Below are 27982 nucleotides of genomic sequence, written 5' to 3'. Positions count from 1 at the left end.
GTACAACACTTGTCCAATCCCCTGGGGGTCCAACTCCAGACCAGACTGTTGACACAATCCTACTGGAGACCTGAGTGCAGATTCAACACCCAATATATGCCTACATACCTGTCCAATTTTGCATCAGATCTGCATCTGAAACAATCTACTGAAATGATAGTGTCACCGTACACAGAATTCTAATTTCTTTCAGACCAGCTGCCAGTCACAGGCAAGGGCGTAGCTACAGTAGGTACAGAGAATGAGGCTGCTACAGGGCCGAGGCTGTCTCTGGGACCCTGCCACCTCCTGAGCCCAGGCTTTTCCATTCTGACCAGAGTGCTGCTACAGGGCATCTGCTGTCTCTGGCCCAGCAGCCTCTGCCTCCGTATCTCCTCACTGACTGATTTATGTGTGAATCATAGCCTTCTTATATAACATGTTATATTGTAAACAGTATTAAGGAAACTATATCATTTTTTAATAATATATTTTTTCATTTTTAACATTTACTAAATGCGAATAACCATTCATTTATTCCTGCATGTCAGCTAAGGAGGCAGGCAGTGCAAATATTAGATCATGTACAATCAAAATGGATAAACTGCTAAATAATTTGCACAGGCAGGGCCCTGTGGAAATTTTGTTATGGGGCTACCGTAGGTCTTGTTACACCCTTGGTTGCTAGGGTTTAATGTCCTTTGTCCTTAAATCTCTTATTGGCTTATAAATTCAGAGTGAGTTCCTAAATCCCATCATAATAAATTTAGTAACTACGTTCATGGGTAAAATGTCATTCATGTTATTTTACTGAGATTTATTGAATTCAGACATTCTTGTTTGATGCTACAGTCACAATACCACTTGTATAGTAAAACATTTATGTGTATTTGCATCATTGCTTCAAAATTGTGATTTTTGTCATAAAAATTAAATGGCTGAACACAATAAATTAGATTTACATTTTGAACTTTATTTCAGTTTTACCTTCCCAGTGCTCTGTATAACATAGGGCACATGATATTTAGCATTTTTGTATTGTTCCCTCAGAGACGTCCATTGTTACTGTTGCCGCAGGCTCTCATTTTTGTCTGCCATCCATTTTATGCTGGCAGTGGTGTTGTGTACGAGACATGGCGTCTAGTCACTGGGGAAGAAATCTGCAGCTGCGCCAAACTTTCTTGTTATGTTTTGTTATTTTGCTGGAATTAAAAGCATATGAAAAAGATGCAGCTTAATAAGTTCTTCTCTTTTTTTATAAATAACATCAGCTTAAATAACTTTAAACAAAGTTTAAATCCATCTAAAATATAGCTTAATGCTGTGAACTAGGAAAAAAATATTAATAGATGTTAATAAACCATTAGAAGAAATAAACAGTATCCTAAGAGGAATCTTACAAAGTATAGATTATATTACATAGAAAACAAATGGCATCTATGTTGCTACATTAATATTCTCTTTAAAATAAATAATAATTTATATTCCGTGTATTATGTACATGAATATGTACTTACTCAAAAGAAGGCAGTAATTACTGGGGTGCGAGGCAGGTTTTGGCAGCCATCTATCACAGACATGCTTCCTTGATGCTGCGTGAGCAGAAGCTTAGTTACCCCACAACCTGGCTAGTATAGTAGCTGAAGCTGTTGTCACCTCTTTCTCCCTGTTCCAGTGACTCAGCCCTTGGCTTGTAATGTGCTGAAATCCTTAATCATATCCTTGCCATCAAACACAACAGGACCTGTCCCTTACTTAGAGGACCAAGAGCACCCAACATACATTTCTGTACTGAACTGGTGTCCTGCTGGATGTCCAGGTGAAAATTTGACAATAGTGAAAGCAGTTTCCTAGTGAATATCTACTCCGCTGTACGACAATGATAACAAGCAGAAAAATACAATGACAAGGTCACCAGTGTTTCCTGCATAAAAGAGATTCCCTGGATGCAGTGAAATACAGATCATTTTTAACACATCACCCCTAATGTCAGAACTTGTGACTATGATATCAACCTATGATATTGCAGATATAGCCCTTCTGCTCCACGGGAGGTTTCTGTCATCCCTGAGCTCGCCTCAGGACACCTGCATTACGGTTTGACGGTTTTACCATTTTCTAGTTGATTCAGAATAATAAAGTTGTTAAAAAATTGTTTAGAACATAACATAGTTTTAAAGAAATGGTAAGAAAGCATATGTCTACTAGTTGTATTGTACCTATTAAATTTTTAGTAAATTGTAATATATGAGAAATATCTATGTATATATCTATCTTTATATATACAGGGAGTTCGCAAAGACCCTCCACAGTGACTGTGGGCCTCATTCAGAGGCGGTCGTTAGAGGCCAGCGGTCGCTCTGAATCAGGGCGGCCGCTTGCATCCTGAATGGCCGCCCCCTTGTCGATTGTTAAGCTGTGGGTGATGGTCGCGATGGACAAGACCATCGCAACCATTGGGGCTTACGACCAGACCCTAGGGTAGGGTCTGGGCGCTCGTAAGCCCCAGGGAGCAGGAAGTTCCCCACTGACATCGGCCTGCCCAGCAAACGGGGCGAGCTGTCACTCAACATCGACAGCTCACCCCGTCTGCAACGATACCCCTAACGACGGAGTGTCCGTCGTTAGCCGGGTCTCGCGCATGCGCACGACGGAGCCGGCTCCATTGTGCGCACGCGCTATGGGGCAACATCGAGTCGGTTGTGAGCGCTCAGCGCTCACGATCGACTCTGAATGAGCTTCTGTGTGCTAAGCATGTGACAGTTCAAAATTTCAAGCCAGCGATGTTTGGCAGCGTTTGGGGTGGCAGTTGCTGTAGCTCCCCTATTTGAATTTTGGACTGCGCTGCAGCACCGCCACTGTCCGTGACACACTTAGCACACAGTCACTGCAGAGGGACTTTCCAATCTCCCTGTATATTTATATTCTTGCATTATTCTTCAAAAATAATTTTGTTTATAGCACGTGTATTGCTTTTACTGTATATATTGTGGCAACCAAAATGTATCTAATAGCAATAATATTCATTACAAATGTTTTGCTTTACAAATGTTGGGTTTAAAAATAACACAAATGGCTGCCAGGGGTGTCCAAGTGAAAACATTTTGAGAATCACTGTTATAAAGCATTAGTAGTATTGTTGCTTAGGATGCTTCAACAAGATGTCAACTAATTAATTTTTTTTTTTTTTAATTTGTATCCACCATTTCATGTTAATGTGATTTAGAAACAATGTTAACAGAGACATATTGGAAACCTAAGGTGCCCCTGGGAAAAAAATTATGAAAGTGGCCTCTTGTAGGAGGAACTAAATCAACTGAAGGTAGGGTCAGCACAAACGTTGGTGGGTTTAAATACATTATCCCTATCAGTATAATAGCAAAAAAAAAATCACATCGCCTCTGCATACCTGTACCCAAAACTTTGAAATGCAGTCTGTATTTTACACTACGACTTTCTGTGACCATAGCATCCTAGTGGTCATCATACAATACAAAGAATATCCTAGTGATCTCCATATAAATACAGAGAGCAACCTTATGACCTATGATCTCCTTAAAATATAGAGAATATACTAGTGACTGCCATACAATACAAGTGCCTGTACAAAATATAGATCCAATTGTCTAACAATGTCAACCAGCCAATAGCCTTCCTTTTGTGCCCTTGAATTAATTCTCATGATGATAGAGTTCCTTCTTTGTTGATCCACCCTTAAGCATGCCTCCCCCTTGTATTGCTGTAACTGTCCCCTGTATATGCGAAAAAAAGTTAATTATTATCTCCACTTGGAAAGTCTCTGTAATTTTATGTTGACTTGTATCTTCTGATCTGTAGCTCTCCAAAAATATGATTCATTTTGCTCTCCATTCCTTTATCATACAAAAGTAAACATACATCAAAGCTAATATAGTGTAGTAGGAAATACACTGATCACAATAATAGTGTAACATCTTTTATAAGTAAATGATCTCTGCATTTATGTGCATCAATGAAAGGTAATACCTCAGTGATTAAACTTTATTAAAAAAAAAAAAGTGAACTTACAGTATGGTAAAAAATCATTGCTGAAAGACATACACCACATACCTAATGATCCCCTTTGTGATTATACTCACTTGAAAGCTATAAATAAACGTTTGCAACATTTGGTGCAGTTAATAGTGGGACAGTGCATCGCCAGTGCTATAGAAAAACTTAGCTAGGGGCTGCTGTAGCATCCCAAGCTTCTCAGTCTGCCCTGAAACTTGAAGAGATGGGCCCGATTCTGAGCATACACATCTGGAGCATGCACCTACTGGAGTAATGCTGTTGCCTTGGAGTTGGAAGAACCATGGAGAAGGGAGAGGGGTGTTAATGCACTTTCCTTTCTGTGTCCTGACGCAGTCCTGGAAAGTTTAGTGAAGACTTTCTTACCATTGTTAGTAGATTTTTTCAAATACATTTTATAAACATTAATGTTCTTAATTTTTTTCCTTGAAATAAAAGAAACATCATAGTGGCCATATATCCCATGTCATGACCGCAGGCTTGAAGGTGCCAGAGATCCCGAAATTACTACACAAAAGGAAATATTATAGTAGTTCTCATTCATCTGTTTGTGCACAGTCACAAAGGGTCTCACTGGGAAGTGGTGTATCTGTCTTTCCACAACAAGTTTTTTCATTGATTCACATTTTTTACATTTTTCACTGAAGTTTTACATTTCATTGAAGCCCAGAAATGTGTTTGAAAAGAGGAGATCACTTACAGATAAGAGGTTTTACACTATTGTTGTTCTCTGTGTATTATCTACATTTTAGTTTTGTTGTCTATTTTTATCCTACATGACTGGAGAATAAAAGGAATTCTATTTTGAAGCACTATCCATCACAAGATATATTGAAAGTAGAGACTTTTCTATTGACTATTGATGAACATTTTTATTGCATATATTGTTTCTATTTATCCCGGTCATATTTTGTATAAGGAAGAACAATTGTACTCATCAATTTCTTTGTAGAATTGAGAGATTACTGTTATACAGAGTGTATCAAAAATGTAAGAAAAAAAACATATAAAGTTGTCTTGGCTCCCTTCTAGATTTTTTACCCAGGCTACTGTCTTTTCAAGCTCACTTGAAACAAATACTGTAGGCTGAGATCACCAGCTCCCAAATAAATGTGGTACAAAAAGCATTAATATATGGTTATTTTCCACCACAATGTATAAAAACGGGATGTAGTTATAATACCGATGGGCGGGATGGCGTCAGTTTAAATCCCAGTGTCAGAATCCCGACCCAACACTAAACATAGGCGGCTAAATCCCGACGCCAGCCTATATACTGATGCCGGAAGCCCGACAGAAGGCATAGTATACTTACCCGACCCCTGTCAGGATACCGAGCATCGGGATGCCGCTGTCTGCGTTTTGACAGAAGGCATCCCGACTGCCGGTATTTCATACCCAACCTTAACAAAACAATCATTTTCTAATAACCTTTTGATCATCTAAAAAATGTAGTATTGCGTTTCATTATAATTTACATTTTTGTAAGGCTATCCCATGGAAAAGTGAATTCCTGTAAGTATAAAAAAACACTATGGAGACACTATGTGTAGTCATAATGTTTGGCTGCGCGCATCACCGAGAAATACGGCACAGCAATATTGCACATTTCCTGCACACATCAGTGCAAGGAACAATGGGCCTGATTCAGCTTTGGGAATACTGAGAAATATCACTTAGCTGTGAACCTGGACAAACCATATTGCAATGCAAGGGGTGTAATACATACTTTTTTTTACATGTGGGGTAAATACTGGCTGCTTTTGAATGTAGCCCACAAATACTGCACAGCTTTATTATTACTCTACAATTTAGATGTCAGTTTGGACACTACCCTCCCAAATCTAAATCTCTCTGCACATTTTAAATCTGCCCCACCTGCAGTGCAGCATGGTTTCACCAAGATGATCAGTTGAGTGAGATATCTCACTCTATTTCCAAAGCTGAATCAGGCCCAATGTGCAATGTTGGTGGCAGTAAGGTGCATTCTCAGTAGAGCCCTGTCTCAGCAAGGCCCACTTTGTATAGAAATTGAAAAAGGGGCACTCACTATACTCATATATGGTAAATATCGTTTTTTAAGTACATACTAACAGTGTTCAGGAATACAGGGCTACCAATATTCACTTCTCCATGTGGGATCTTTGTCAAGGCAAACTGCATCACAGATTATGTCTTCTTCACCGTGCAATGTAATCTGTGACTTAGTTTACCTTGTCAAAGGTCCCGCATGGGACCCAAAATGTCGGTAGCTCTGCATTCTTGAACATCGGATTCTGCAACTCAGAATCAGTCCCTATATGTCTATGGAAATGTGATGCAATAAATATAATAAATAACACAGCCTAACCGTTTAATGGGATAACATTGACTGATCATGATTTTAAGTAATAGATTAATTTGCAATATTCTCCAATAAAGCAATTACATGATTTTACAACTGTTAAATGAAACAAAAGCATTGTTTAAGAAGCAGGTTTAATAACTGAAATACTTTTATTAGGTCACTATTGCAAGAGGTTGATGTTTTCATATGTAGACTAAACTGCACATAGACAAGTGAGTAATGCATTTGTAGTATTGTTGATTTTAAATATTTAGCAACATCTGGCATTCTTAAGAATGAGGAGTAAATGACAATGGTGGTAAATCCTCTATCGATAAATATGTTTTATTTGAATGTCATAGTCACAAAGGTTAAACTATTATTTGTCTTATATTATAGTGTGCATACAGTTTCCTCACTAAGAATGGTTTAGGTACCGCTCAATGTCTACATGCAGAATTGACTTGAAAATCTGACATCATTCCAGCAGCCTCATGATCCGACATATTTTACATAACACTAGTATCTGCTCTTTAAAAATAAAAAAAATTACAAAAAAATATTTTTTTATAGCAGCTATATTTGACAAGCAGATTTTCATTTTAAATATAAATCATCAGATAATCAAGTCAATTCTCCTTCTTTGGGGTTACATAATTTACCAAAAATAATACCCCTGGATTATTACTAACATATGTTTGTACAACTCTTTTGAATTTTTACAACTTATACTTAAGTATATCTTGCTTTGGCTATATTCGTTTTTCCTTTTTTAAGCGGAAGTCTTTAAATCCAAATGAATGCGCAAGTCCAGCTTGTTTGGATTTTCAGTAGTAGATCCAGCTTTTTCTTTTGTCCTTTGCATTTTTATTATTAATATTATTAATATTATTAAGATAAAAAAATATTTCTGCTGGAACTGGTGAATAACGGTTAGGACATTTGCATTGGAAGGAAATGGGAGCTTTTATTTTCTTTCTTCGATTTTTTCCCTTTTATCGGAGACCCTTTATTGTTCAAAGCAACAAACATCTCCTTTCCGTTATGTGTCCACTTTGCTGATGCATATGTGTTGTATTTGTTCTCCTGGATTAACTCTTTAAAGTTGCAGTCCTCATTGCACAATTTCTGCAAAGTAAAATGTATAGAATAGTTAATATTTTAGTTTATTTTAATTATGACACAAATTTATTTGCATGACATGAATGACAAATCAATGATTAAAGGTTGGTTATTGTGTGTGTACATATATAAAATACAGTGTGTGTGTGTGTGTATATATATAGATATATATATATATGTGTGTGTGTATATATATATATATATATATATATATATATATATATATACAGTCAGGTCCATAAATACTGGGACATTGACAGAATTTTCATATTTTGGCCTCTATTCACCACCACAATGGCTTTGAAATGAAACAGACAATATGTTCTTTACCTGCAGACTTTCAGATTTAATTTGAGGGTAATTACATCCAAATCAGGTGAACGGTGTAGGAATTACAACGGTTTCTATATGTGCCTCCCACTTTTTAAGGGGTCAAAAGTAATGGGACAAACTAAACAATCCTAAATCTAACTTTCACTTTTTAATACTTTGTTGCAAATCCTTTGCAGGCAATTACAGCCTGAAGTCTGGAATGCATAGACATCACCAGACGCTGGGTTTCATCCCTGGTGATGCTCTGCCGGGCCTCTACTGCAAATGTCTTCAGTTCCTGCTTGTTCTTGGGGCATTTTCCCTTCAGTTTTGTCTTCATCAAGTGAAATGCATGCTCAATCGGATTCAGGTCAGCGGATTGACTTGGCCATTGCATAACATTCCACTTTTTAGCCTTAAAAAACTCTTTGGTTGCTTTTGCAGTATGCTTCGGGTCATTGTTCATCTGCACTGTGAAGCGCCGTCCAATGAGTTCTGAAGTATTTGACTGAATATGAGCATATAATATTGCCCAAAACACTTCAGAATTCATTCTGCTGCTTTTGTCAGCAGTCAAATCATCAATAAATACAAGGGAACCAGTTCCATTGGCAGCCATACATACCCACGCCATGACACTACCACCACCATGCTTCACTGATGAGGTGGTATGTTTTGGATCAGTTCCTTTCCTTCTCTTCTCTTCCCATCACTCTGGTACAAGTTGATCTTTGTCTCATCTGTCCATAGGATGTTGTTCCAGAACTGTAATGGCTTTTTTAGATGTTGTTTGGCAAACTCTAATCTGGTCTTCCTTGTGAAGTCTTCTCTTGATTGTTGACTTTGACACATATACACCTACCTCCTGGAGAGTGTTCTTGATTTGGCCAACTGTTGTGAAGGGGTTTTTCTTCACCAGGGAAATAATTCTTCTGTCACCCACCACAGTTGTTTTCTGTGGTCTTCCGGGTCTTTTGGTGTTGCTGAGCTCTCCGGTGCGTTCTTTCTTTTTAAGAATGTTCCAAACAGTTGATTTGGCCACACCAAATGTTTTTGCTATATCTCTGATGGGTTTGTTTTGATTTTTCAGCCTAATGATGGCTTGCTTCACTGATAGTGACAGCTCTTTGGATCTCATATTGAGAGTCGACAGCAACTGATTCCAAATGCAAATGTCACACCTAGAATCAACTCCAGACCTTTTACCTGCTTAATTGATAATGAAATAACGAGGTAATAGCCCACACCTGTCCATGAAATAGCTTTTGAGTTGATAGTCCCATTACTTTTGGTCCCCTAAAAAGTGGGAGGCACATATAGAAACCATTGTAATTCCTACACCGTTCACCCGATTTGGATGTAATTACCCTCAAATTAAATCTGAAAGTCTGCAGTTAAAGCACATCTCGTTTGTTTCATTTCAAAGCCATTGTGGTGGTGAATAGAGGCCAAAATATGAAAACTCTGTCAATGTCCCAATATTTATGGACCTGACTGTATATATACAATGTATATAAAAATACACACACAGGGGTGGTTCGATAAGTAGGGTATCAAGACCTCTCACGTGTGTAATGTTTTCTACTTCATTCAAATTTCCCGCCAGGCCAGAGTAGGTAGACTACACCTTCTCCTCATAATGTCCCAACATCAGACAATGTAAGTTGACGGGGCTGGTAAAAACATGGTCAAGCATCGAAGTGCTTAGTGTGATTAGATTTCTGTGTCTAAAGGGCACATCAGCAGCTGAAGTTCATCACCAACTTGTCAAGGTATACAGTGATAATGTCCTGTCATGGAAACAGGTTTGGGTTTGGTGCACTGCCTTTGATAACTGCCGGACAAACATTCAAGATCAGCAGCAATCTGTCCGGCTAAGCACATCCACCACAGATGACAATTTGTGCTGTATTGAAGGTCTGATTCAGGAGGACAGACGCATTCGAGTTAGTGATATTGCTGGCGAACTGTGAATACTGTCTGCTATTGTGACACATTGAGCCGGTTGCAGAGGGCAATTAATCGAAAACAACCTGGGTTACTGTGCACAAGAGTCTTATTGTTACAAAATAACGCCAGGCCACACTCAGCCAACCGCACGCTTGAGTTGTTACAGCGCTACAATTTAGAGGAACTGGACCATCCTCCCTACAGCCCTGACCTGGCACTGAGTAATTTCCATCTTTTAGAACCATTGAAGAAGCACCTTGGTAGAAGGCGATTCACAACCAATGGTGAAGTTCAGCAAGCTGTCATGTCCTGGCTTCAGGTGCTTGACACTGATTTATTCTATGCTGGGATAGATGCCTTGGTGTACCATTAGAAAAAATGCTTAGACAAGAATGGGAACTATGTGGAAAAATAATCTGTACCAAGTCTATGCTGTTGATTATACATATATGTACGAGAAATGTATGCAATGAGAGGTCTTGTTACCTTATTTATTGAACCAATCCCCTGTGTGTGTGTGTGTGTATATATACTCGTGTATACAGTCAGGTGCATAAATATTGGGACATTGACAGAATTTTCATATTTTGGCATCTATTCACCACCACAATGGCTTTGAAATGAAACAAACAAGATGTGCTTTAACTGCAGACTTTCAGATTTAATTTGAGGGTAATTACATCCAAATCAGGTGAACGGTGTAGGAATTACAACGGTTTCTATATGTGCCTCCCACTTTTAAAGGGGCCAAAAGTAATGGGACAAACTAAACAATCCTAAATCTAGCTTTCACTTTTTAATACTTTGTTGCAAATCCTTTGCAGGCAATTACAGCCTGAAGTCTGGAACACATAGACATCACCAGACGCTGGGTTTCATCCCTGGTGATGCTCTGCCAGGCCTCTACTGCAAATGTGTTCAGTTTCTGCTTGTTCTTGGGACATTTTCCCTTCAGTTTTGTCTTCATCAAGTGAAATGCATGCTCAATCAGTTTCAGGTCAGGGGATTGACTTGGCCATTGCATAACATTCCACTTTTTAGCCTTAAAAAACTCTTTGGTTGCTTTTGCAGTATGCTTCGGGTCATTGTCCATCTGCACTGCGAAGCGCCGTCCAATGAGTTCTAAAGCATTTGACTGAATATGAGCATATAATATTGCCCGAAACACTTCAGAATTCATTCTGCTGCTTTTGTCAGCAGTCACATCATCAATAAATACAAGGGAACCAGTTCCATTGGCAGCCATACATGCCCACGCCATGATACTACCACCACCATGCTTCACTGATGAGGTGGTATGTTTTGGATCATGAGCAGTTCCTTTCCTTCTACATACTCTTCACTTCCCATCACTCTGGTACAAGTTGATCTTTGTCTCATCTGTTCATAGGATGTGCTTTAACTGCAGACTTTCAGATTTAATTTGAGGGTAATTACATCCAAATCAGGTGAATGGTGTAGGAATTACAATGGTTTCTATATGTGCCTCCCACTTTTTAAGGGGCCAAAAGTAATGAGACTATCAACTCAAAAGCTATGTCATGGACAGGTGTGGGCTATTCCCTCGTTATTTCAATATCAGTTAAGCAGGTAAAAGGTCTGGAGTTGATTCTATGTGTGACATTTGCATTTGGAATCAGTTGCTGTCGACTCTCAATATGAGATCCAAAGAGCTGTCACTATCAGTGAAGCAAGCCATCATTAGGCTGAAAAATCAAAACAAACCCATCAGAGAGATAGCAAAAACATTAGGTGTAGCCAAATCAACTGTTTGGAACATTCTTAAAAAGAAAGAACGCACCGGAGAGCTCAGCAACACCAAAAGACCCGGAAGACCTCGGAAAACAACTGTGGTGGATGACAGAAGAATTATTTCCCTGGTGAAGTAAAACCCTTTCACAACAGTTGGCCAAATCAAGAACACTCTCCAGGAGGTAGGTGTATATGTGTCAAAGTCAACAATCAAGAGAAGACTTCACAAGGAAGACCAGATTAGAGTTTGCCAAACAACATCTAAAAAAGCCATTACAGTTCTGGAACAACATCCTATGGACAGATGAGACAAAGATCAACTTGTACCAGAGTGATGAGATGAGAAGAGTATGGAGAAGGAAAGGAACTGCTCATGATCCAAAACATACCACCTCATCAGTGAAGCATGGTGGTGGTAGTGTCATGGCGTGGGCATGTATGGCTGCCAATGGAACTGGTTCCTTTGTATTTATTGATGATGTGACTGCTGATAAAAGCAGCAGAATGAATTCTGAAGTGTTTCGGGCAATATTATATGCTCATATTCAGTCAAATGCTTCAGAACTCATTGGATGGCGCTTCACAGTGCAGATGAACAATGACCCGAAGCATACTGCAAAAGCAACCAAAGAGTTTTTTAAGGCTAAAAAGTGGAATGTTATGCAATGGCCAAGTCAATCCCCTGACCTGAATCCGATTGAGCATGCATTTCACTTGATGAAGACAAAACTGAAGGGAAAATGCCCCAAGAACAAGCAGGAACTGAAGACATTTGCAGTAGAGGTCTGGCAGAGCATCACCAGAGATGAAACCCAGCGTCTGGTGATTTCTATGCGTTCCAGACTTCAGGCTGTAATTACCTGCAAAGGATTTGCAACAAAGTATTAAAAAGTGAAAATTAGATTTGGAATTGTTTAGTTTGTCCCATTACTTTTGGCCCCTTAAAAAGTGGGAGGCACATATAGAAACCATTGTAATTCCTACACCGTTCACCTGATTTGAATGTAATTACCCTCAAATTAAATCTGAAAGTCTGCAGTTAAAGCACATCTTGTTTGTTTCATTTCAAAGCCATTGTGTGGTGAATAGAGGCCAAAATATGAAAATTCTGTCAATGTCCCAATATTTATGGACCTGACTGTATATAAATATATATATATATATATATATATATATATATATATATGCTATTTTTGTAGAAAAATACATTCAGGAACAGTTGGGGAGGTGCAGAGGTAGGCGGAGCTGTGGACAATGTGGGTGGAGCTACAGTGTGGGGGGCATCAATTGGTACATAACTTTTATTTATATTTTTAAATGTCAAAGTTTAGGCTGTGGGAGTGGGTGTTATTATAACGTCAATCTATCATATACGTATATATAACTATGCAAATATAGGAAATAAAACTTCTGTAAATTCACACACCCACTGAAAACCAGAATCCATACTAAATATATAAGGAAAGCCACATCAAGCCACAACAATAGATATAGAAGAAAAGCAAGATCGATATTAATATTTAAAATGCCAGATCCACATAAATAACTTTGAAACAGCCAGAACCACATAAAATAGGTATTATGGCGATACAAGTACCACCTTTCCTTGCCACCTCTACAATACTACTTCCTTATTCTACCTGGCCATAAGCTTTCCTCCAGCACTACTCCCTTGTTCAACCTAACCTGTAGTTCAAGCCTCTCCCTGCTCCACATTTTGTTTTCCATCTGCTGTTTCTGTGCCTTAGCGTGATCTCTCTCCTTCTCTTCCATCACTTCTGGATGTCCCTTCACTGCTCTCACTACTGCTCTCTTTCTCATCCTCCTTCCTTTACTGGTCCCCCTGTACCTTCCTCTGTGGTCAATTTTTTAGTCTCTGATCATAGCCCTCCTCTGCTGAGGATTCATCACTGCTCCTCTGCCATGCTCGTGGACCAACAGCCTATCGGGATCGGCCGCACAATTTAATAAACGAATATCACATTTTCATATATTTGTCTCATATTCAGGTAGGTAAAATTATTGGAAATACTCACAGGCTGTAAGATGCAAGTGACAGCTGAACAACAGGGAGATCCAGGGATAGATTATTAAAAACTACAAATTCATGCAGAGAGGCAACGACAGGCCCAGGGGACTGCATGATGTAATGATAATATTCACGTTCATACACAGCTGCAGGTTTTGCCAATCAGACAGCCTTCTACAACTAGTCAAACTGGCTGCAAGGGACTGAGGGCAGCACTAGAACAACAGAGATGTCCTACACATCCTAAATCTGCTTATCTGAGGCTGTAACCTCATTACTGCCAGGTAGCAGGCTCCAGCCTCATTATTTACTAGTTTGAGGAAGAACAGGAGATTTATTTATAAAGAGGTGGCTGCATACAGGGTCGTTTTAAGAGAGGAGGGGGCCCGTGTGCAGCCTCCGTTTGGGCCCCCTCCTCTCTGACTCCGGCTCAGTGGCGCTGACCGCTGTAGATTCTGGCTTCATGCGAGAATCTATAGAGCATGTGCGAGTCTCCAGGAAAATGGCGCCCGCGCCTACTTTCCCGGGGACATCTTTTCTGCGCATGCGCAGATCATTGGGAAAATGGCTGCCGCCGTTTTCCCAGTGAGTGTTTGCTGCTCTACAGCGCCGGTCCGGTGCTGCTGAGCAGCACTTCGGGAATTGGCAGAGAGGTAAGTATAATTACCTATGGGTGCAGGGGGTGCAGTATGGGCCCCCCTGGACCTGGCCGCTCCTGATTGGCTGCTGGTCCACCAGCTGTGATTGACCTTTAGGCCGCCACTGACTGTCACTGGATGGTTGCCATTCCGCGAGTACAACCGACTCGCAGCCGGCACCAATCCACACCACTGCCAGTGCTGACAGTCGGGTTCCAGAACACCATTCCTGAAGACAGCAATTTTCAAAAGAACTTCAGGAACTGCTTTCTGGACCGTTCCGCCTGAAAAATAGTCCTGTACATATATATATATAAATATAACTGTTTGTATTACCTTTCCATAGAGCTTTCCAGACTTATTCATAGCTAGGAAGTAATTACTTTGCACCCCTCTAATTGCCACAATTCCAACTGTAACCGTTCTGATCTCAAGAACACCTGTAAAACATTAGGAGAAATTACACATTTAGGTTTTAGAAAACAGTTTGAACACTTATTTCATCCAGTAGTGTTATAAGCTTGTTTTTTTGTCAAAGTTCAGTTTATAGTTCAAGTGCATCATTTATGTAGGGCTGTATTTAAGGTTCCCTTTGCCATAGGCATTGTTAATGAATATTCTGTAAACTGGTATTTGTATAACCTCCATGCTCATAACCAAAACCCTTGCATTGTATTGAAAATATCTTATGTTAGAGTAGCCCAAGTAGCAATAAAACAGAAAATATAAAATTAACAAGAAACCATTGTTAAGATGTCATGGGGGCCTATTCATGATGTTAATAATCGGGGTCCAAACGGACCCCGATAATTAACATTCCTTCTCGCTGCGGATTCCAGAGCATTTCAGCATTGCTCCGGCGCGGTGACAGCTGATGCGAAATCAGCTGTCCCCGCGAACTGCTTCACTGCTCCTTTCCGTTTTGCACATATTTCTTGTTTAAGATGTACATTTCCATACTGTGCAAACACCAAATGTGTCCAAATATACATTGTTGTGCACCGTAGTCTTGCATGCTTTTATGTTCAGAGGGCTTGATTCAGCCGAAGACGGATCTGCTATTGCAGCTGCTAACATGGAGGCCGTTGCCGCCCCCTCCTTGTCCAGAACTGACAGTCTGCTGCCGGACTGCATGTGACATTGCAGACCCGTACTGCTTATGCGCAAAACTGGTCCAGAGCATGAGCAGGTTCCCGAACATTGGGAATCTGCGATCAGCTGTGCACTAGCGTGCATTGCGGAATCACCTACAGAGAGACATAACGGATGTGCACGTGTAAGATGGGTAAAGTAATGGTGTGTTAATGTAAGTGCAGCATAATTTGAAGTGGGCACATCCCTAGATAAGCTACTAGGATGCACATCTGTCTTGCAGGTACTGGAGGGTTGGTGCAAAGATACGCAATAATTATTGTATCAATTTTAGTTTCAAGTTTAGCATTTACTACTTATGCTGGCCATACACCTGTACGATCAGCGTCACGATTTGTTGTTTTTCCTTTGCGCACAATCTGTCGTACGATCGATCAGCGCTCATCAGGGAGAAATCATTGAAATGACATGAATGGACGCACGATGCATCGCATGCACAAAATAAACGGTACAATCTGCACACGATATGATGGATAATATGGGCTGCACATTTGATCATACGATCCATTTTAGGAGCTGCGGGAGCGTGCATCAGATCGTATCCTACTCCAAAATACACAATTTGTACACGATTCATCGTAAGACTCGACGAAAATCGGGCAATCGGCCTGAAATCGTGCAGGTGTATGGCCAGCATAACACAGTCAAACTGCATCTTTACTATGTTTAGGTGTGAATATTCTCACCTGTACATATGATATACGCCTGGTGTAAATACTACTGTGTTTGTGTTGCAGATTTGCTCCTTGCTGCCCCCTCTGGTCTATAGAACCTGGAGGCACCAAGAGATGGGGAGATGGTTACATAGTACCCGGGCCCCTCCTGCCAGGGAGGCGTAGCCATGCTCCCAAGCTGTTGTGGCCATGCCTTGTCAGATCTACATATTCACAATGGGGCATGGTCACACCAAAGCAGACTGTGGCCACACTGCTATAAGCATCTTAGCCCAATATACATTTATATATGTATTTCATTGTGCACCTAATGGAAACATCTGTACAACCAAACACTGGATAGGTTTTTTTAAGTAGAAATTATGCTTCTCTGTGAAAATCTATACTGTTCTAGAAGCTGGGGCAAAAGGTTTTTACTTATTCATTTTCTATAATATCAGGGGAGGGTTTAACAAATCTTTGTTAGCAGCATTTGATAAGTTAATATTGATATTGTGGCTGACTGCTAAACAGAAACTGCCGATGCATTATGTCATGATTGTCACAGGCATGACGACCATGCTCGGGCATAAAGTATCTGATACATACTGTTCTAGTTCTTAAACCAGCCATATCACAACCTACATGATAACATTACTGAGTAATTCATATTGACTAACCTTTTCACAAGAGTGCTCACAGCTGCCTCCATCGATCATGCTATCTAATACTACTTGCATACATTATCTGATTAGTAGCCCGGAGTCTCACATAAGTTTAAGTAGATGACTACCCTAAATCAATGCATCCATGATATGGAAAACTGTCTCAGCTGCATAATGAGTAGGAGAGACTGTGAGAAAGTGATTAACAAGGATCTACCAATATCACATCCAAGGAAAAACAGATATCTGAGGATGTGTAAATGATACAAAACAGACCACTGCGCATTGTGCTTTTGGTAAGATAAAGCATCTGCTTGGCCTCTTTAAACACTGAAAACTGATAGGATTTGCAATGATTTATACATGTGAAGATAAACAATTATTCAGTTACCGTGCAAAAGTTTTAATCCTGTTTAACATACACTTTGCTAAAAATAAATGAATGTTTGTTATTTGCATGTGTGTGTGTCAAATGTAATCATGGGCCTGATTCAGAGGTGGAGGCAGTGCCAATGTTTGCGCAGTTGATCGATTTTTTTTTTTGTCTAGTGTGCATGCATGAAAAGTCTAGGAAACCCTTACTGTGCATGCACGAACCTAGGTGTGCGCTGGTATGCACAGTTGCATACAACATGGCTATGATTAGAGAAGGCATCTGCAATTCATGGGTGTTTCAGGATGGCGACTGGAAGTTGACCTGAAGTGGATGCAAAAATAGAGCATTTCATGGGTGTGTCATGGGAGTGTCATGGGCATGATTTGGCATCCGCCTGCATTATCTTTTGCAGCACCGCAGATACAGTGGCCATATTTTAAGAAAGTTAAAAGGAAGACTCTGCGCTTGCCAAGGACTGCTTGAGGAGTCGATGTTCCGACCGATGATGCGACGATGGTAGAGTGGTCGGATCCACCAGCTGAGCATTGCTTATATATGCGAAGTAGGCAGCGTAGTGTTTGCTCAGTCCGTTGCACGCTACTGCACCGGCATTTGCATGCTTACACAAATGAGAATCCATAAGAAATCGCATCTGTGCATGAATAGCGTCCACCTCTGAGTAAGGCCCCATATTCTCTAAAGTTATACAACAGTACATTAGTTAAAATACAAATAATTGTTCATTAAAACTTTACTCCAACCTTACTTTCATGTTAGCCATTTCATGCACTATTACCATATTCTGAATTGTAAATGATAACACCTGAATTTCATATATTTGCAAATAATTGAAAACTAAATAATAAAAAGTGACAACAAATATATTACCACAGTTTTCTTTACCTTTCATCTAATAAAAGCACCAAATGTTCTAGGTGTATTAATAAAGACTGAAGAACTAACAATCGAATTATATTATATTTAGTGACATAAAACATTACTCATATTTGCCTACATTCCCGGAAGTCGCGGGAGGCTTGTGATTTTTCGAGTATCCCCCTGCACCCCTGGAAGTGTAGGCACTAATCTCGCATCCCGCCCACTTCCTACTGATGTGGGCAGAATGGGGAGAAACTTACCTGAAAACCGCGGTCCGTCATTAGGGGGTGGAGCTTAATGATGAGATTTTATGATAATCACATCATTTGGCTCCACCCCTATTAAAATATGCACGATTTGCGGGGTTTCACCACAAGAGGGCTGTGCCTAGTGTCTCGAATGGTCTGGTCCCACCCCCATCACTGCCCGAGTGCAAGTATCGGCAAGTATGACATTACTATGAACCCTGACTGCAGGGATACAGATAGAGAACTGGTGCACACCTACTTTTAATGTTCTTTTCATGCAAGAATGAAAAAGTACTTTGAAATAACAATGAACATTTAGGAAAACAAGTATTTTCTCATTCATTTGCAGTTATATTCAGAAGTGTGATATACAAGATATTCCACTATGGTTGAACACTTTGATCACTTTCAACTCTTTATCGATTGTAGCATATTTCCACTACATTTTAGTGCACTACACTTCTAGATATTTGCTTGTTGGATGGTTCAGATTCTGGTTGGTGAGACTTATTGCAGTGCTAGATGATACTATCCATAGGCTAACAGTGATCTTACCGTACTTGTGGGAACAGATGTAAAAACAATACACAATGTTTACGTTTTCTCTAATGGTGGTTTCCAGTATTAAGCAAGATTTCACAAAACACATTTGGTTTGTACAGACTTAGGGGCCTATTCATCATACTTTAAAAATCGATGGAGGTAATTAGGTTTAGAACTCGCATACCTACAGCGACGGTAAGTTTGTGTGCCCCCCCCAAACCCCCCTCCCTACTCCCCCCTCCACTCACTTCCCCACGTCCCGCACTTGCCTGCCCACGCAGCAGCCTCCGGCTCCGTCCTGCTGGTATGACAAGTGGTCTCCCAGCACGCCACAGTACAGTTTAGAAAAAAAAAAAGAATTTTTTATTTTAAACTTTATTGTGTTCTGCTGGGAGAACACAGTGTGCGAGCAACCATCGGAGCCAGAGGAGGGACCAGAGCGCCGGAGGGAGCTGCGGGGGACCTGTCCAGCTGACCGCAGGTAAGTCCCACCTGCTATTCACCACCTCACAGTGGCGGATAGTACCTCCATCAAATTCCGAAAATACATAATTTTTGGAATTTGATGCGGCATTGGGCCACAGTGAGTAACATTGCTGCTTTGCAATATGGGATACACCAGTTCTGCTCCAACCAGGGCACTATCTATATGGAGTTTGTTTGTTTTACATGTATATGTCTGTTTTCCATCCACAATCCAAAAATATCTTGCTTGATTACTATTAGTATGTCTGTCTGTTTGGTAGAGAATTTAGACCATAATCTCTACTGGGGCAGAAACTGCTGTAAATGTCATCTCTGTATAGAACTCTGTAATGTGTTGTAGAGTATAAAAACAGGTTAACAAATAAAAAGGATGGAAAGAGAAAAATCACCTGAATGCAGGTCTTTTTTTCCATTCTGCACTATGATCCAGACACACTAGTATTTGGGTTACCAGGTTTTATTAGGTCCAGAGGGGAAGAATAAAAGTAGGGAGAGAAGAGGAGGAAGAGAAAAAAACCTCCAGCAGCATCGGGTACAGTATATATTTAGTAAATACATTTAATCCTGAACTGCTTTTTACCTCTATATGTATGCAAATAAATGGGTTGACATTGGAAGGCACCAGGGCACGTTATTGCACACAGAGGAGAGAGTGCCGGACAATTAGACTATATGTATACTCCACCAGAATACAGTTGAAGGATAAATAAGATGCTACTTATAGTGAACCAGATTCATCATTATTATGTTATTACATGAGTAGTCTACTTTTGTTTTTTTTATGCATTTATATATACATAAAACAATCTACTTGTTGTATAGCAGGATGCTAATTCATCAAGGCATCACTCATAAATGCAAATATTTATACATTTGTCTGTAACTTAATTTTTTTGCTTTACATATATTTGTGTTGTCAAAGTAGTAAAAGTATTACTTATATGGCATAGCCAAGATATAATTTATCTAGTGTTATACATTCTGTTTTTTGTCTAACACAATGCATTAAGTGTTTTCTTGTATCCTGTCTTTCCTGTAGAATCACCGTTAAGGTACTGCTAAACCCTACTGTAAGATTTTCAGATATGAACAAGTAAAGTTTAATAACATCTTACCCTCCCAATACAGACGAAGCTCCATATCCATTTTATAACATATGCTAGTGAGATTTGATGCAGCTCAAAAAGTGGGCATTATGGCTTGTCACCAGCGTTTCAGTAACTAATATATTGTAGCACACCACAGTCCCCAGACAAATATGGGGATGCTGTGGTTGTGCTATTTCTCTAGCGCTGAAAACTGAAAGTATTCAGAACTTGACTACGGTAACTAATGCTTTCTTATTATGATAGCCCACTTCTGCCTATGGGAAGAGGGTACGGAGTGTGAAGAGGGATTTATTTGGATCCCTCAGCTTCCTTTGGCCCTCTCAGTGTGCATGTGCAGTAGTGCTGTAGGCTTTGCCAGGACTGAATCAGTATGTAATAAATAGCCCGACAGCAGGAGATCCTGACGCCGGTTAGTAAGTACCCTAACCCTCCCCTCTCCTCCCCCAACACTAACCTTCCCTTAGGGGTGCCTAACCCTAAAACTCCTGGGGTGGTGCCTAACCCCGAAGTCCCCCCAGGGGTGCCTAAACCTAACCCCCCTCCTTCCCGCACCCTAAAACTAACCCTCCTGGGGGGTGCCTAACCTACCCCCGAGGGTGCCTATCCCTAACCCTCCCCCCTAGGGGTGCCTAACTCTAACTTTCGCCCCCAAAACCTAGCCCCGCTACACCCTAAACCTAACCCTCCCCCTCACCACAAAACATTAGGTTTTGAGACATTTATCACTAAATTGATTAATAATCATTGACTGCTCTTCAATTGGAGAACAACCTACCCATAAACATGGCAACCTGTTGCAGAGAGGTGAAAGTCAGTATGATGGATAATTTTTAGTTAAATATAACTAATTGCAGGTACAGTGGCTAGAAAAGGAGAAAAGATACACACTTTGTTTTTTTTTACCTTTTGCTGTGTTACAACATGGAACCATAATGGATTTTATTGAAATGTATTCCCACAAATCAACACAAAGTACTCAATAATATGCAAACAAAATTAATCCTTGAGGGGAAAATACTAAGGCTAGGGGTGAGCGGGTTTGGATTTCTGAAATCCGATCCGAGGCCGATCCGAGTCAGGCTCGACTTTTCCCACCTGACTCGGATCTGAAATCGAGGCAAAACGTCATCATCCCGCCTTCTGGGTCTCGCGTCATTTTTTCACTCGGCTGTGGACAGTGAAGAGGGAGGGTGGGAGTTAGGGCTGGCTGGGCTCTGTAGTGTAGTGTAGTGCATTGTAGTGTTGTGCTGCGCTGTGCTGCTGTTGTCCATAGTGGCTGTGTCCACTCCTCCAAAGTCCATAGGGGCTGGCTGTGTTGTGCTGTGCTGCTGTTGTCCATAGGGGCTGTGTCCACTCCTCCAAAGTCCATAGGGGCTGGCTGTGTTGTTCTGTGCTGCTGTTGTCCATAGGGACTGTGTCCACTCCTCCAAAGTCCATAGGGGTTGGCTGGACTGTGTTGTGCAGTCAGTTGTCCATAGGGGCTGTGTCCACTCCAAGGTCCTGTGCAGTGTCCCAGTCCTAAAGGGGTGCTGTAGTGTTGTCCAGGGGGTGCTCTGTCCATCAGGGGTGCTCCCCCCAAGTGCAAAAAATAAATAAATATTTTTTCTGTATTTGTGAATTGTGTGCGCAGTAGCCGCACGTGCATCAACAAAGTAGCACCAAGCGTGCGCCTGTGTCATAAGTAAAGGGCCAGCTGGCTCGTCCGTTAAAGGGTGCTGTAACCCCCAAAGTGCACTCCAAATAATATTTTTTTTTTCTGTGTTTGTGAATTGTGTGCGCAGTAGCCGCACGTGCATCAACAAAGTAGTGCCAAGCGTGCGCCTGTGTCATAAGTAAAGGGCCGGCTGGCTTGACCGTTAAAGGGTGCTGTAACCCCCAAAGTGCACTCCAAAAAAAAATATATATATTTTTTTGTTTGTGAATTGTGTGCGCAGTAGCCGCACGTGCATCAACAAAGTAGCGCCAAGCGTGCGTCTGTCTGTTAAAGGGTGGTGTAACCCTCAAAGTGCGCTCCACAAAAAATAAAATATTCTTTTTTTTCTGTCTTTGTGAATTGTGTGGGCTGTAGCCGCACCTGCATCCTCAAAGCAGCAGCGACAAGCGTGTGTCTGTCTGTTAAAGGGTGGTGTAACCCCCAAAGTGCGCTCCAACCAAAATAAAATAATCTTTTTTTCTGTCTTTGTGTGTGAAATGTATGCTCAGTAGCCGCACTTGCATCCTCAAAGCAGCAGCGACAAGCGTGCGTCTGTCTGTTAAAGGGTGGTGTAACCCTCAAAGTGCGCTCCACAAAAAATAAAATATTCTTTTTTTTCTGTCTTTGTGAATTGTGTGGGCTGTAGCCGCACCTGCATCCTCAAAGCAGCAGCGACAAGCGTGCGTCTGTCTGTTAAAGGATTACATCGGTGACAGCATCCAAGTAGGCATGTCAGACAGTCCGTACCTGTACTGGCAGGAAAAAGAGGCAATTTGGAGGCCCCTGTACAAACCGGCTCTATTTTACCTGAGTTGCCCCTCCTCCAGTGTGTACTCCGAAAGAGTGTTTAGTGCAGCTGGGAACCTTGTCAGCGAAAGGCGTAGGAGGTTGCTTCCACAAAATGTGGAGAAGATGATGTTCATAAAAATGAATTATGAACTCTTCCAGGGAGACCAGCCTCCAGAACGTACAGAGGGACCTGTGGTTGTGGATTCCAGCGGGGATGAATTAATACTCTGTAAGGATGAGGATGTACACAACACTGAAGAGGGTGAGGAATCGGTGGATGAGGAGGATGAGGACGACATCTTGCCTCCGTAGACCCAGTTTGTGCAGGGACAGATTAATTGCCAGCTTGTTTTGTGGGGGCCCAAACGAACCAATCATTTCAGCCACAGTCATGTGGCAGACCCTGGCGCTGAAATGATTGGTTTGTTAAAGTGTGCATGTCCTGTTTATACAACATAAGGGTGGGTCGGAGGACCCAAGGACAATTCCATCTTGCACCTCTTTTTTTTCTTTGCATTATGTACTGTTTGGGACCTAGTTTTTCAAACTGCCATTCTGTCTGCCACTGCAGTGTCACTCCTAGATGGGCCACGTGTTTGTGCCGCCCACTCGTGTCGCTTAGCATAGTCATCCAGCTACCTCGGTGCAACCTTTTGGACATAAAAACACTATTGTGAGGTGTGAGGTGTTCAGAATAGACTGGAAATGAGTGGAAATTAAGGTTATTGAGGTTAATAATAGCATAGGAGCAGAAAAACCCACAAATTCGGTGATTTTAGCTGTTTTTATGCTTTTTTTAAAAAAAATACAGATCCAAAACACAAAACCCAGAACCCAAAACACGGAAGGGTGGTTTTCGCAAAACCAATCCAGATCCAAAACACGAAGAAAGATCCAGATCCAAAACCAAAACACGAAAAGTGGCCAGTGCACACCCCTAACTAAGGCCCCTATTTACTACAATTCGCATTTCAAATGCCGTTGTAATGTGATAATTTTGCCTAAATTTGCATTGTGATTTTAGGAACTATCACAAGAATGTATTGACATTCTCAAGCAGGGACAGACCTTACGAGAAAACTCTGTCCCTGCAAATGCGCCGATGCCGGAAATGTGATCGGCTTACTAAACAAATACGAATTAAAGGGCTTGGGGTAATTTTTCACGAAAACACCTGTTTTCACATTATTTTAGTAAAAAAAAGGCTGATAAATAGAGCTTTAAATCAATCACTTATTTTCAGGTTTATTTTGTTCCTATTTACTTTTGACAAATGTTATTTTTAATTTTTTTTAGTACATTATCCAGCACTTTGTGGTGATCAGTTGGAATAAATTTAAACGAAATCCATCATGTAAAACAGCAACATTTTAAAAAGCTTAAGGAGTGTAAATAACTTTTAAAGCCCCTGTACTTATATCAGCTTAGCTGTGCACAACCTTTGCTATAAGTTCAAGTTGGATGGTGAATTTACTTAATCTTTATGATAATGTTATTACCCTTTAATAAGGCATTCTTACAAATGTGTGTTCTGAATGCAAATACTACTATGAGAGCACTATTTTATTGTATTTCAGTAGACATGTTAACACAACTTGTGATAAAAATACAAATCCCAAGCAACCATTATACTGTTAGCGACTTTAGATGCAGCTGCGATGTGTTGCATTAAGATATAGGTACGAAAATCAGAGGATCACTACCCGTGGCAAACCGTCTAAGTTGCGCCATATGTGAATGAGGACACATCTGTAATTGCCTCCTTTTAATAGTTAACTGGTTCCTAAACTAAACCTGTTCCAACATGAACCACTTTGATAGGAGAACAGGGGGAGTGGAGGCCTCACAGTGTTGGGGTGGCGGAGGAGGGTATATCTACAGCAATAACAACTATGCGATGAGTGTATATTGCGATGTACCACTGGCCACTGTACAGCATTGTGGAAAGTGTTGATGCTTTTTATTTAAAATATAATGATAATTTTATAATTTAATATATAATACACTGATGTCTTAATAAGTCTAAATGACACCACATGGCTCTTTTTATAATTAATTGACCAACTCATCCAGACCGTAAAGACAGCTCAGTAAATATATCATAGTAAATCAGGCAGTTACTTTAATTCTATAAATCCTAATTACCAGGTCATTACAGTTTTGGATTATTCAGATATCCTATAGTTACTTTATAGTTGAATGAACTCAGATCTATATTTATAAGAAGCTTATAAAACCTAATTGGGTGGCAAAGTGGTTAGCATTGATGACTCAGATTACTTTGTCAATTAGGTCAATGCCAACCTTGGCATCAACTGTGCAGAGTATGTAAGTTCTTCCCATGTTTGTGTCGGTGTCCTTCAGGTGCTCTGCCTTCCTCCCACAGGCCAAATGCATACTTTTCTGACAGCTCCTGCTTAAAACCCAAAAAGCCAGAAGGATCTTGTGGGCCCGCTTTAACAGACTGTATTCATAATTAAAAAAATCAAGATAAAGCAAGTTTTTGCCCTTCTGCTCCGCGGGAGGTTTCTGTCCTCCCTGAGACCGACTTGCTACAGTAGGTTATTTACTTGCTGAAAAAATAGTTGTAGTGTATGTGTTTGCATGAAATTTAGTCTGTAAGCTCCAATGAGGCAAGCACTAATATGAATGGTTCAGTAAATAAACAATGATAAAAGAATAATAATAAAATAACACGTTGGCATTATAATTTTTATTCACATTGTTTTAGTGTTCGCCAATTAATGGCCTAACTGGCACGGTAGCATGGAATGCGACCACAGCCACCTGGTCTTGTGCTGATACAATCGCATCCCATGCAACCATGACGTCTTTCTCCATCCACCAACTGCAACTGAGGAATCCTCCTGCTCCCCATGCACCCCGACAGCGATACAGTGATCTATGACCACTAACATCTTTTTTTACCCCCTGAGCACTGTTAGGCTGATCTCTGTAAGTGCAAAGATCAGCTGCAGCAGAGCGGACTGATGACCAGTCCCGCATGAGACACACCCTGCTGGAGGGGGAGGTAAGTTCCACTGGGTGTGGATAATGCCCTTTGGAGGATTTACAGGCACTGGGGGAAAGGGGGGTAGTGCCCCATAAAGAAGTATCGATCATGGGCAAAGGAGGGATGTAAAAATGGCACTGGGGAGGGGGTAATAGTGACACATGGGGTGCCGGGGGTTATACTGCTGGTGATCTATCACCACTAGGGAGGTAGGAGTGTAATGTTACTGGGGGTCTATTGCCACTGGGGGCCTTTATGCCACTGGGGGTGGGGGGTAATATTGCCATGGGAGCCTATAGTCATGGTGGAGGGGTGTTGTAAGACACTCCCTAGGCATATTTTGTTATACAAAAATTAAATATATTTTAGAAATGTTTTTAACTTAATTAAATGGAAAAAATAAACCACAATTTAAGTTTCAGTTAAGTTGTTAAACAATATATTGTACGGATAAGAAAGATCAAATGCCAAATACACTTTACTCAATGTACTTTACTCAAATGTACTTTACTCAATGTACTTTACTCAAAGTCTGCAACAGGAAAATATGGTTTAAGAATAGGTTAAAGAAAGATACAAATATTAGTTTTTTGTCGCCCAGGCCAAATTTGAAAATGGAGCCCCCTCCCCCCCCCACTATGTGCATGCGCGCAGCAAAAAATGGGCGTGGTCACAAGGGGCGTGGCCACTGAAAAATGGGGCGTGTCAACATGGCACACACCCTTCCCTTTTCTTGTCACTGGGAACATTTTGCCATTTGCACCTTAATGCAGTGCCCCTTATACAGTCCCCCCTATGCAGTGCCCCTAGTAGTGGTTCCCCTTATATAGTACCCCCAGTATACAATGCCCCCAGTAGTGGTCCCTCTTATGGAGGCCCCCAGTAGTGCCCCTTATACAGTACCCCCAGTAGTGGTCCCCCTTATGCAGCCCCCGATTATTCACCTTATACAGGCCCCCAGTAGAGAGCCCCCATATGCAGTGCCCCTTACACAGTTCGCCCTGTAGTAGTCCCCCTTATGCAGCCCGCCATTAGTTCCCCTTATACATTTCCCCCAGTAGTGATCCCCCATATGTAGCCCCCCAGTAGTGCCCCTTATACAGTGCCCCCAGTAGTTGTCCCCCTTATGCAGGCCCCCAGTAGTTGTCCCCCCTATGCAGTGCTCACTGTAGTGGTTCTCCCTTTTCAGTGCCCCCTGTAGTGGTTCCCTCTGTGCAGTGCCCCCAGTAGTAAGCCCCTTATATAGTGCCCCAGTAGGAGTCCCCCTTGATGCAGTGCAGCCAATAGTAGTGGTCCCCCCCAATGCAGTGCCCCCAGTAGTAGTCCCCCCTACACAGTGCCCTTTATAGTGGCCCCAGTAGGAGTCCCACGTAACGCAGTGCCCCCTGTAGTATCCCCCCTCAGTAGTAGCCCCCAGTAGTGGTCCCGTGCCCCCCCTCGAAGCAGTGCCCCCAGTAGTAGTCCCCTCCTTAGTAATAGTCCCCCCCCCCTGTAGTAGACCCCAGCTGGCGGCGATGTGTGTGTCAGCACAGCCTGAACCTGCCTGCCTGCCACCCTCCTCCTGGCGCTATTGGGCAAGCGCTCAGGGGGAGGGAAGGGGCTCAGCTGTGCAGCACAGCACCGGCGCTGGGAAGCCTAGCGCCGGTTCTGTGTACATGTGTAGTGCTGACCGCACACACACTGTGGTCGGCACTACACTAGCTAACTAGGACGGGCTGGTATCGTGGCCGTCGGCGGCACACAAACACACACCACGGCGCCCAGGGCACGTGCCCCGCTCGCCTTGCCCTAGTTACGCCACTGTTGTGCACCATCACTAAACATTGTGTACTCAACTTGGGTGGATGCATTCATTTTGTCAACAGTGTTACTGTTGGATTCAAATATTATCTTTGTCTGTTTACTACCTTTAGAAATAAAGATATTTTAGAAAAAAAAGATTAAAATGTTATTTAAAGCATTTCAACTTGAAATATGCTGTTAAAGCAGTGTTAAAGCTGTTAAGTTCTACTGCTGACACGTTAAAATGCTTTTAAGACGCATTTTAACCTTGTCGACTTTGTGGTGCCTGCATAGTGCTGCTGACAGTAACATTCTGAACAATGTCACTGTTGATGTATGTGTTCCCTCAGTGGTACTAAAGGAATTAAGACTTAGCTGGGCTCACAAAAGTCAGGATCTGGTGACGTTTTGGGCATGTGGGGCCATTTTCATTAAT

At 41.3% G+C, this 27982-nt stretch overlaps 2 protein-coding genes across 2 annotated transcripts in view; one reads left to right on the top strand and one right to left on the bottom strand.

Moving 5' to 3' along the window:
- FAM227B (family with sequence similarity 227 member B) overlaps positions 1-27982 on the top strand; it is a 484199-nt gene that overhangs the window by 160375 nt on the left and 295842 nt on the right. The gene's annotated exons all lie outside the window — the stretch shown is intronic.
- The window catches only part of FGF7 (fibroblast growth factor 7), an 84044-nt gene continuing 62590 nt past the window's right edge, over positions 6529-27982 (bottom strand). The window contains exons 3-4 of the mRNA XM_088472810.1: positions 14495-14598; positions 6529-7483 (exon numbers count right to left, since the gene is read on the bottom strand). Coding sequence (XP_088328936.1) covers positions 7289-7483; positions 14495-14598 — 299 coding nt within the window. The 3' untranslated portion in view covers positions 6529-7288. The remainder of the gene's footprint in view (positions 7484-14494; positions 14599-27982) is intronic.

The sequence above is a fragment of the Taudactylus pleione genome, unplaced genomic scaffold (assembly GCF_031769625.1).
Source record: "Taudactylus pleione unplaced genomic scaffold, aTauple2 ptg000129l, whole genome shotgun sequence".
Taxonomy (NCBI): Eukaryota; Metazoa; Chordata; class Amphibia; order Anura; family Myobatrachidae; genus Taudactylus; species Taudactylus pleione.
The sequence above is the reverse complement of the archived record's forward strand: the minus strand, read 5'-3'. Positions and strand labels throughout refer to the sequence as shown.